The 11,135-nt window shown below is 30.7% G+C and overlaps 1 protein-coding gene across 1 annotated transcript; it reads left to right on the forward strand.

Moving 5' to 3' along the window:
- Window positions 1-711: 711 nt before the first annotated feature.
- Window positions 712-3,141, forward strand: LOC110672387 (B3 domain-containing transcription factor NGA1-like). The gene has a single exon (XM_058138300.1). The coding sequence runs from the start codon at window positions 1,319-1,321 to the stop codon at window positions 2,579-2,581; it is 1,263 nt and encodes a 420-aa protein (XP_057994283.1). The 5' UTR covers window positions 712-1,318; the 3' UTR covers window positions 2,582-3,141.
- The last annotated feature ends 7,994 nt before the right edge of the window (window positions 3,142-11,135 follow it).

Genomic DNA, 11,135 nt, shown 5'->3' on the forward strand with positions numbered 1-11,135 from the left:
AAATTTTGAGATTTTACTAAAGAAGATTAAAAATACCTTTACACAAGAAACATCAACCTAATTGTTGGGCATAGAGCAAATTTTAAAATACACCAAAAATATGTGTATAAATGAGAAATTTATTTTTTTAAAAAAATTTTTATATTTATGTGAATATAAAGGGATATTAAAGCTAGGGTGTACTGAATAATTTTGTTGTTTGTAGGTGGGCCTCATGTGCTTGAAGAGAATTGCGTTCAGCAGCTGTCTGATGTGCATCGGCTAATTATTAGATACACTCGGAGCACTAAAAAATAGTACTCATTCTCTCACATAAAGTGGGCTCTCCTTATAATATAAAAAGTAAATCCCACATAATTATGAGAGATAGTGCATATACACTGAGTGCACCTAATAATTTCTCAACGTACATCTAGTTTTTGCTTGTCCATATGTATTAATTGAAAGCATGTCAAAAACTCACTTGTTGCTTAGGTCTTTTTCATTTTATAAATAAATGGGATAATATGATTTTGGATTTTGCAAGGAAAAGTCCAAAAATAAAAATTAATTTAATCCCATTTGAACAAAATCAAATATCACAGATCAGAAGCTCGTGCTTTCCAAAACAGCTGGCCTTTTTAGCACCGTGCAACAAAAAAATAAATATTAGTAATTAAATTCTACCTAAAAAATAATTTGATAATTAAATTTTAAAAAGAGGAAGAAGAAAATAATGCAATACCACCCAGAATGATAACAATGACAAGCTCACATGAGCCCAATCAGATAATACATGAGGTCCCCACGTATAAACTTGAAACGCCTCCCTCCCATTTCTCTCTTTCTCAACAAATTAAAAAGAGAGAAGAAAAAAAGATAGAATTTATTCAGGAAGAAGAAGAGGGCATTCCCTAAGTCCTGAATTATTGAGAAGCTTCGAGCGAAGGAGGCTCCTTCTTCCTCCTCTTCTTTTCTTTCCTTCGGTTTCTCTCCCTCAATACACTTCATTCACTTCTGCATCACCTATTAATTCACCCTTCATACATACTAATATATATATTTGAGGTCAACAGCAAGAAGAACTTGCACTCTTTGAAACGTCTGTGCTGGGCTTCTTTGTCTTGTCTACTCTTACGTACTTCTGTGTTGGAGTCTTCTCGATCAAAGAAGATATCTGCTTCTTCTTGGTCTCTCAGTTTTGCCTAATTATCTCTAACCCTAGAAAACTCAACACTTTATTTCTTCTGTTTTTTCTTTTTTAATCTAAGCCCTTTCCCACTTCTTTCCTTCCATGGAATTATTTCTCCTTTGATTTTCCTTTTTCTTCTACCGCTCTATGCTCATCCCATATAGATCCACCCGACAAAACATGGAATTTGGATCCAGTTTTAGCGAAGATAGCCAAATGAGTAAAGATAAGCTCCCTTTCTTCTGCTCATCTTCCTCCTATTCATCACCTTCTTCCTCTCAGCACAAGGGCCACCTGCTCCCTTCATCCCAAATCCATGACAAACACAACGCTCAAATGGGTTCTTGGTTAGGCAGCAAGTATGACGAACAAGAAGACACCTCCAGGTTTAATGACAGCAGAGCTGCATCCAAACTTGAGCTTATGGATGTCAACGATGAGCAACAAGGCAGGCCACAAGAATCCACTGCTGTTGCTGTCATAGGGAAGGAACATATGTTTGATAAGGTAGTCACACCAAGCGATGTTGGCAAGCTAAATCGACTTGTGATCCCAAAGCAGCACGCAGAAAAGTACTTCCCGCTAGATTCATCAACCAACGAGAAGGGCCTTCTTTTGAATTTCGAGGATAGGACTGGGAAAGCATGGAGATTCCGTTACTCCTACTGGAATAGCAGCCAGAGCTATGTGATGACCAAGGGTTGGAGCCGTTTTGTAAAGGAGAAGAAGCTCGATGCTGGTGATGTTGTGTCGTTTCAGCGAGGGGTGGGTGAGACGGGCAAGGATCATTTCTACATTGATTGGAGGTGCCGCTCTGATGCACAGGACCTAACCTCTCACAACCACCATCACCGTCACCGGCAGCACCACCACTCCTCATCCACCCCTTGGAGTCCCCTACTAATGCGGCCGCCAGCAGTGCCGATGATGCCTAGGGACCACATCCACTTGTTGAATCCCAATAGGAATGCTTATTACAATTGTGTTGGTGGTGGATCTTCTTATGGCTATGGTTATAATAGCAGCAATTACAGCAATGTGGGCGCAAAGCCTTATCCTTCTTCGGGGACAATACTTTACATGGGGTCGGCAGCCCCACAACAGGTTGGAATGGGGATGGTGCAATGGCAGCAACCAGGAGGGGGTGGGATTGTGGAGCCAATGGTGTATGAGTCGGTGCCGGTGGTCCAAGGGAAAGCGGCTGCAAAGAGACTGAGACTGTTTGGGGTAAACATGGAGTGCCCCATGACGGATTCTGAAGAATGCGACAAATTGTCCTCAGCCACAGCAATATCTCGTCCTCATCATGCTACCATGGCATTTCAGGCTCCTCAAATTTCCTCACCTTCCCACCATTCCCTACAATTAACGCTCTTCAATGGCAAGCCGCTTCCACCCAATTTGTCCTGAAAGGGAAGTCATCCATGTCCCAAGATTTGGATATCTGATTTGTTTTTGCGTCCCAACACGTATTATCAACAAAGAAAACAGCAAATTGATTAATTAATCCCCTTTCTTGCTTTTATCCTTCTTCTTTTTCAAAATTGTTTCTTAATTTGATGCTCACCCGAGAATTAAAAAAAATAGAAATGCTGCTTCATCAAAGTCATTACTTGCTCAATAATGAGGGAACATAGAGGGTCGTACGTTGTGGTATGTGAATTCATGCGATTGCTCACACTGGTACACAACACAGCAATTTGCTGAAGGTTTAGACTCTGTAGTTTTCAATCGGCGAAAAGACCTTCCCTGTTGAGAGCTCATGCCAAATCTTTTTTCTTTTCTTTTCCTTTCCTTCTCAACTCCTGTATAAATATTTATGAATAATACATAATTGTATAAATAGATGGAGATTTCATGTCGTCTTTTCTTTTTGTAGGGCCTGGTTTTTCCCCACATATAAACATGTATATGAATTACATGCATGGTTTCTCTCAGTGATTTTTAATTTTCCGACAGCTTTTGTTCTCTGTCCACTGTTTTTGAAGTAACTGACAGCCTTTTTTGACTCTTTAGTTACTGAGCACAGGGCTTGGCAATTCCTCATGTAATTTTCAAGTTTTTCTTTTTCTCTATTCTGTTTTTACTTTGGTAGGTTGTTGTTCTTGTCGCTACTTCATTGGGCACGCTTGCATTTTTTGCAGAGATAGTTCACAAAACTTTTAAAGGTAGCCTTTTCCTATTTTCTTTGTTACTTACTTCTATTCTTACCTCCCTGTTTACTATTCCCCGTCTTCCCCCTCTGAATCTGATCTTTCTACCTACTCTGAATATTGTGATTTTAACTATGCTGAACATTGTGATTTCTTCATATTTTCATATAGCTAATCGGGTCCTAGTTTGCTTTTTGATATTTTGATTTTAGTTTGGTTTTCAACGTTTTTGGTCCAACTTGAGTTTTAATTTTTGAAATAATTTTGTGGAAGAGTCAAACTTGAAATAATATTTGAACTTTAAAATTATTTGCTAGTAACTGATATATCATGTAATATACTTTCTTATTTAAAAAATTAATTAAATAAAGTATAGCATTAGATTATGAAGATGCTTGGTTTGGTTACTTACTTTTAACTTTTTGACTTAAAAAATATTTTTTAATTTATGAGTTAAATTAAAAATAATTAATTTGTTTTTTGATAAAATTATTTAAAAATAACTTTTAAATAGTTTAAGTTGTTAGTTAAAAAGTACTCACAACTAATTTAATTTATTGAAATTATAAAAAATGATATGTAATTAAGTGTTGTAGTTGTTGAAATAAGAATAATGTTAATATTTTTAAAAATTATTAAGATAATATAGTATTTTAGTTGGTCAAAGAGTTCTAATATAAATAAATAAGTTATAAGTAATTTATTATTACTTATGATTTTTTATTTATTTTAAGTAGTTTTTTTTTTAATTATAAGTCAAACTAAATGTTAATCTACTTACGACTTTCTATTTATAAGTCAAGCCAAACATCCTCGATATATATAATCTTAATTACCTATAAATATATATAATTATACATATTTTAGGTTGAAATCAGAAGTTTTATAAATTATGCGCATGGTTAAAATTTTTTGCTCTCAAATTGCTGAGATACTTATGCATACCATTTTTTCAAAAAAAAAAAAAAAAAAAAAAAACTATCCTAAATGATCTATTCTCGATTTACTTTTACACATTATGGCTCATTGTATCTCATCCAAACTTTCCAATGAAAAAAAAAAAGCCATCATATCCAACTTTGCTTAATTGTTCCTATTGTTTTCACATGGCAACAAAGGGAATTATTATATTCTATGTTTGGATACATGAAATAATTTGCATAAAAAATATTTTAATTTTATTTTAATGTAAATTGTTTAAATCAAATTAAGGTGACTTACTTTTTAATTTTAGATTAATAATGAATATATATTTTTTTAATTTATGGATGTGATTGAGAATTCATTCGAAATGATGCTTTTTATTTTTATAAAATATTTGGAATTCAATAATATTCATTTAGGGTTCTTTCCACATTTACGAACAACAAATTCAAATGTCTTCATCCAAACAAAATGATAGATTACGTTGTAAAAGGTTTGAGAAGTGGTGCCTGAATGCCAACAGGTTAAACTTTTTCCTTGTTCTTCTAATTAAAGCCAATTGGTAACTATTCTAAAATTGATGTTAATTACCAGCGTTGAACTTAATTTTATCCTCAAGTATTTGCAAATTTATGCCTCTTAAATGTTTTAATATAGTTTAATTTCATCCTATATATATATATATAAAGAAAGTGCCCAATCAGCCAATGTTAACTTATATTAATGCATCCTATACTGAACTAGCTAGAAATAAATTGTTCATTATTATATATTGAAAAAAGTGATAATTATACAATAATTAGAAACCAAAATGATTTAACCATTGTTTTTGCCACTAGGATTTCTCTTGTTTAGCCTATCTATCTCCACATTTCAGCTGACAAGCCTGCTTCTAGTTTGACTTGAATCCTAGAAATCAAAGTATAGAACAATTTCGTGAAGATGAGAAAAGGCAATAAATTACTGACATTTTTTCCTCTATTAGCTCTCATATATTTTCACTGTATGTAGACTTGAGGATCTATGCAGATGTAAAAGTAACTTGTTTAATATTATTTTTTTCACTCGCACAAACTTTGAAGCTGTACTGAGCTTGATTGCAAGTACTTCTACACTGCTTTCCATCGATCATAGTGTAGGGCGTGGGGAATATGCAAGTACACACGGTATAATTAAGTAAATCTACATTAATTCATTGATGATTCATTTAATTATCAAAACATAAGGTCTTAATAATTTATCGTATTTTTATAGTTTTTGTCTCTATATATATGTTTATTTTTATAATTTTTCGTTTTTTAATTAATTTATATTAATATTTGTTAGAGTAATTAACTTATAATTTATTTTCTTTTATTTAATTAATTTTCATTATTTTTATGCAAAAATTAATTAAAAGAGCTTGATATTGGTGAAAACGTGAGAAAAATAAAAATTAAAGGTCACAGGAAGCTTTCTAAACAGTAAATCTCACCCACAGGCCAATTAACAAAAAATAATCCATCAAAATATAAGGCAAGCTTGTGCTTGTCCTTACTCTAAACTCAAAGGGTGTAGGATTTTGCATGAGGGATATATTGGGTCTTCAATTACAAACTTGAGTTTTGAAATAGCTATTCTTAGTCTCACTTGCTTAAATATATTATTTATCTACAAATTTAAAGTTTTAGATTGTGTGATTCTTGAAAATTCTAAATAGGTGGATAGAGATAATAGCCTCTGAAATTGAGTACTTGATATAAAACTAGATATTAATTTGTTATGCTCTTATGAATATCCCAAGTATTTTTATTAGGGTCGTGCATGGTTCTTAGGAATCTGAACCAATTAAAGAACTAAAGAACAAAGTTGAACTGAACTTAACCTTTGGTTCTTGATAAAGAATTAGAACCGAACCAAATCAAACTAAAATTGGACCAAACCCAAAACCTAATTTATACATACATGTTTTTTTAATTTTTTTTAGATATATTATATGTAATTAAGATCATATATATATATATATATATATATATATATATATATAACTTAATTTATCATTAATTATAAAGTGTATATACGTAATACTAACTTTTATTATTTTTAATTATAAATATATTAAATCACTTTATACACATTAATTATATGATTAAATCACCTTTTAATCATGTAATATATTTTCTATTTAAAAACTATATAATTAAAAAACATGTATAAGATAGTATAATACACTTATTAAGATATATGTTATGAATTGACTTAATTTATGGATACATTATTTTATGAAATTGAATTATGATCCACTCAAAATGCTTGCAGTGCAATTTGAATAAAATATTTTGTGAGGTCTATAGTGATAATAGAAAATATAGTCCAAAACAGTATTTAGAAATATATGTTAATAATTGAATTCACTGAATTTAATGTTACATTAGTTATTTTATTTTTAATTTGAAAAAATTTTAATTATAATCTAAAAAATTATATAAACACCCACTATATTAAAATTAAATTTATTTTTAATACTTATTATTATGAATCAAAATTTAAACAAATAAAAATTGTATATTGTCCAATAAAGTTTTAATTTTAAAGAGTTAAATCAAAATATAATAAAGAATTTCTCTAAAGCAAAAATTACATAGTTTTGTACTTTTAGTTTAACTTATATTAATCCTAACCCATATTATACTTGTTAAATTGCTGTAATTTTATAATTTGGATAAAAAAATTATATGACTTATTATGAATAGTTGGTATTATCTTGTATTTTTATGTAAAAATTGTTATTTTGATTTTTGTATTTCTTTTGAGTAAGTTATTATATTTAAGTTACTTTATTAATATTTTATTTTGATATTGACATTGATATTCCTATTTTAACATTAGTACTGTAATACCCCTATTTTCATAGCCTTGTATATTTTACTGTTTCAGTGACAAGTATCGGTTCGGATAATTAAGGAGATTAGAATAAAATCTAAGACAACTAGATAAGCCCTGAATGCAAATAATTAGTAATTGTTAAATAGTTAAGTATAAAGAAGAAAAACAAAGCATAAAAAGTTAAAATGAGCCAGGAGTCACAGCGATGGTTGACATTTTCAGGAAATGACTACGAAGGCCATCGTAACCCGAATTTCGAAACGGAATATGACGTCGTGGTCCTTAGGACTATTGCGAACACAGTGAAAAAGAGAAAATCATGGAAAAGAATTTTTAAGTAGGTCAAATAATTAGGTCAGGGATCCGAAAGAAATATCAAATAACTTGCAAACCGGATTGAACCAGCGAGGGGCAATTTGGTCAATTCACTCCTAGAGCTAACTCTTGACCTAACTGTCCAATAAAATCGGAGAAAAGAAAATTTTGGAATCGAGAATTAAATTAAAGAACTAATGAAAAAATAAATGTAAAAAAAAAAAGAGAAAAAGTATTATTACATCACTTGGATGACATTATGGGTGATGTCAAAATCCAATTTAATTTTCTCACAATCTTTGACCAAGTTAATTAAAGTTAGTTACATATAAAATAACAAAAAAGAAAAGAAAAAAAATCACTCTTCTTCTTCTTCCAAGTTGGCCGCCCTTCCTCTCTCTCTCTCCACCATTGAAGAACTACCATTAAAGCTTGAATCCAAACTTGATTTCAACCACTTAAACCTACTTTGACCCCAAATTAATCCATTAGAACTTGATAAATTCACTTGAGAAGGTGATTGATCAAGAAAGAAAGAAGAAATAAGGAGGGAAATTATAGAATTGAACATCAAAGAAAGGTTAGTGGTTTGAATTGAAAATTTATGTTTAATACTTATGTTTTTAGTGTGAGTAGCTTAGATCTTAACTTAAAATCAAAAGAAAACACTTGTTGGGGGATCAAAGAAAAATTTCGATCAGCTTATGTTAGGGTTTGAAATGAATAATTTTGATGTGTTTGATTGGTTATTTGAGATGAATTAGGTGTATAGACATTAGATGTACACTTTGATTGTATTGAATTACACAAATATGTAACTAGGGTTTTTGAGCATGTGAAAAATTGAAAAAAAATTTGAGAATTGGTCAATTGATGTAGTTGACATTACTTGAGTTGAGAAATGGTCAATTGTGACCATTTGTGGTGTGTGTGAATTGTTAGAACCAAGTTTCAATTCGGATTGATTAGGGTCAGTAAGCTGACAGTTTGATCTAGGTTCTTTTCAGGGACCAAAACTGAAAATTTACCGACCCAATTGGTGTGAGGCCAATTGGGAATGAAACTAGACACAAAATGGACCATTTTTCATTTAGAAATCATGCTCAGAAAATGACCATAACTTAGTGAACAATTAGGCCAATCCGGATTTGGGTATACTGCACTGTACAAAAGTGACTAAATGAACAGTAGTTATTTAAATGACCATAACTTGGCTTAGGAAGGTCCAAATGACCTGAATCTTATACCGATGGAAAGTTGAGACATAGCACTACAACTTTTATGAAGAACACAAACCTAAATTCTGACTATAACCAATTCAAAAAGTCACCTGCAGTCAGCACACCAAAACTGCCAGTATCCAAAAAATGTCCAGAATTTTGGGTAACACCAAATCCGGCCAGCCTTAGAAAAATAGGCATAACTTGGGCTACAAAACTCTAAATGGAGTGATTCAAAAAGGAAATTAAAGCTAAGACAATAAGAAACAACTTTGATGAAGGAAACTTAACCAAATTCTCACAGTAACTAGACCAATGGAATAGTAGAAAACAGGGGACCAAAACTGAAAAATTATAATTTCTCTTAGGAGACTTAGAAATTGAATTGGCAATCAATGCCAATAAAATTGACACCTAAAATGTGATATATGGGTGCAATTAAAACTAATAAACCTATTAAGTATAGACAAGTCAATATTTTGACTTGAATAGTGCCATGAATAGTGCGACCATACATAAAAATGTGAAAGACCCGAAATTTATAAACCGTAATAGGTAGGATAAGTCTGCAAATAAATTGTTGGAATTTAAGTATTATAAATGGATACTGAAATACTTTAAATTTATGTATTTCAGTTGGAAAGGGATCTTTGAAGGAGAAATGAAAGTTTGAGTAAATTGAGTTGACAAAAGAGGTTTGTGCACAACTCGTTTTAAATTGCTAATGTTTTGTATATCTAATTAGAGTAAATGAATTTATGTTCTTTATTGATTATGTTTACCAATTATTAAATTTATTTCAATGATTATTGAAATGTGTTATAGTATAAATGAGTTTAGTTGTGGGAAAATGATTGAGTTATGATTTTATTTTAGATATGAATTGAATGAGTTCAGTTTTGGAAATTTATTAAGGAAATGGGATTTTCATGGAAAAATACAAATGTGTGTTTTGAATTATGATGAGTATAAAAATTTTTGAATATTGAAATTGACATTGAATTGAATTGTGTTATGATTTATGCTCACAAAAAAGATAAAGAGATTCATGATATTATTTTATATCTTACTATAGATATTTGACTAGGTTATTACCCATCTCTCTCATTTGTTGAGGAGACAATGGAGTTAGCTTTGTTTTGTTTTGAATATCATAGTATGTGCACAGGCTTCAATTCTCCTCTTATTAGAGGTTAGATCTAAGTTTTTCATTGACCCTTTCGGAAGTTGCATTATTGTGGTGTGTACTGTGCACGATGATTCGACCTCCCCGACCATAAGGAGTTAAAATCTCGATTTTATCTCTTCGACCATAGGGAGTTAAAATCTCGATTCGATCTCTCCGACCATAGGGAGTTAGAATCGCCCCGAAGATGGCCTTTACGAATTAGTCTTGCATAGTTATTGAGATAAAGAATGGATTTTGAATAGTAAAAATTGTGATTTCAAATGGGATTTATGCATAATTGATTTTATTGAAATTAAGATTTATTTCTACAAATTACTGGAATTACTTTAAATGTTCAGTTATGATTTGATAAATTGAAATTCTTGAGCAGAGTCATTTTAACAAATGATTTATTTTATTGACAACGAATATTTTGATTTTTGAAATTTTGATTGAATTTCAAGATTTCCAAATTCTTTGCTAAAATTTTGGTAAGATATTGTATATCATGTTTTAAATCATGGTTGTACACCACTGAGTTCACTACTCAGCGATAGCTTTGTATGCTGTCGCAGGTGAAAATAAAGATAGAGCAGCCGAGTGAAATTGCCGGTAGCTGCGCCTTGAAGACTCATTGGGATTAAATTCGGGTATATTAGAGGTATACCCTTATACATTAGATTTTGATGTATGCATGTAATTATATGTATGTAAATTGTTTGACCAGTTGTACAAAAACTCTTGTAATACTATTTTAGTATGTAATGAAATGCAAATTATTGTAATGTTCAAACTTATTTTTGAGTTTTATAATGAATGTAAATTAATTTTTCTTTAATGGAATATGAATAAAGTTATTTAATATTATTTTTGAAGACAATTGAATTGAGAATTGTTTTGAATTATAGAGTTGAGAGAAATGATGTTGATTTGGGTTGTGGTAGTGGTTGATTTTGATGAAATGAATTATTGGAAGTGTTTTTTTACAGGTGTTTGAAGAATTGTTTTTCCCAAATATAGACGACACTCTGCCGAAAATTTTTCAAAATTTGCGTAAAAATAAAAATGGACAAAAATTTTAACTAGTATTTAAACTTTAAATAAACGTTTTTAATACATGTTATAAAAGCTCACTACTTTCAAAAAGTAAAAAAAATTATTTTAAAATCTCTTGTAGTGTATTTAATGGGTTATCGGTAGACGGAGTCGGTAATTCATTAAGTATACTACGGGATCATGTTATGCCTTACAGAAAGGTAATGTGTGATAAGTACTATTATTTTTATTGCTATTTTGATGTTAGAAATACATAATTGTTT

Source organism: Hevea brasiliensis, chromosome 16 (assembly GCF_030052815.1).
Source record: "Hevea brasiliensis isolate MT/VB/25A 57/8 chromosome 16, ASM3005281v1, whole genome shotgun sequence".
In the NCBI taxonomy this organism is placed as follows: Eukaryota; Viridiplantae; Streptophyta; class Magnoliopsida; order Malpighiales; family Euphorbiaceae; genus Hevea; species Hevea brasiliensis.

What these genes read in the sequence shown, in the direction of transcription:
- LOC110672387 (XM_058138300.1), top strand. Translation starts at nt 1,319, where the DNA reads ATGCTCATCCCATATAGATCCACCCGACAAAACATGGAATTTGGATCC.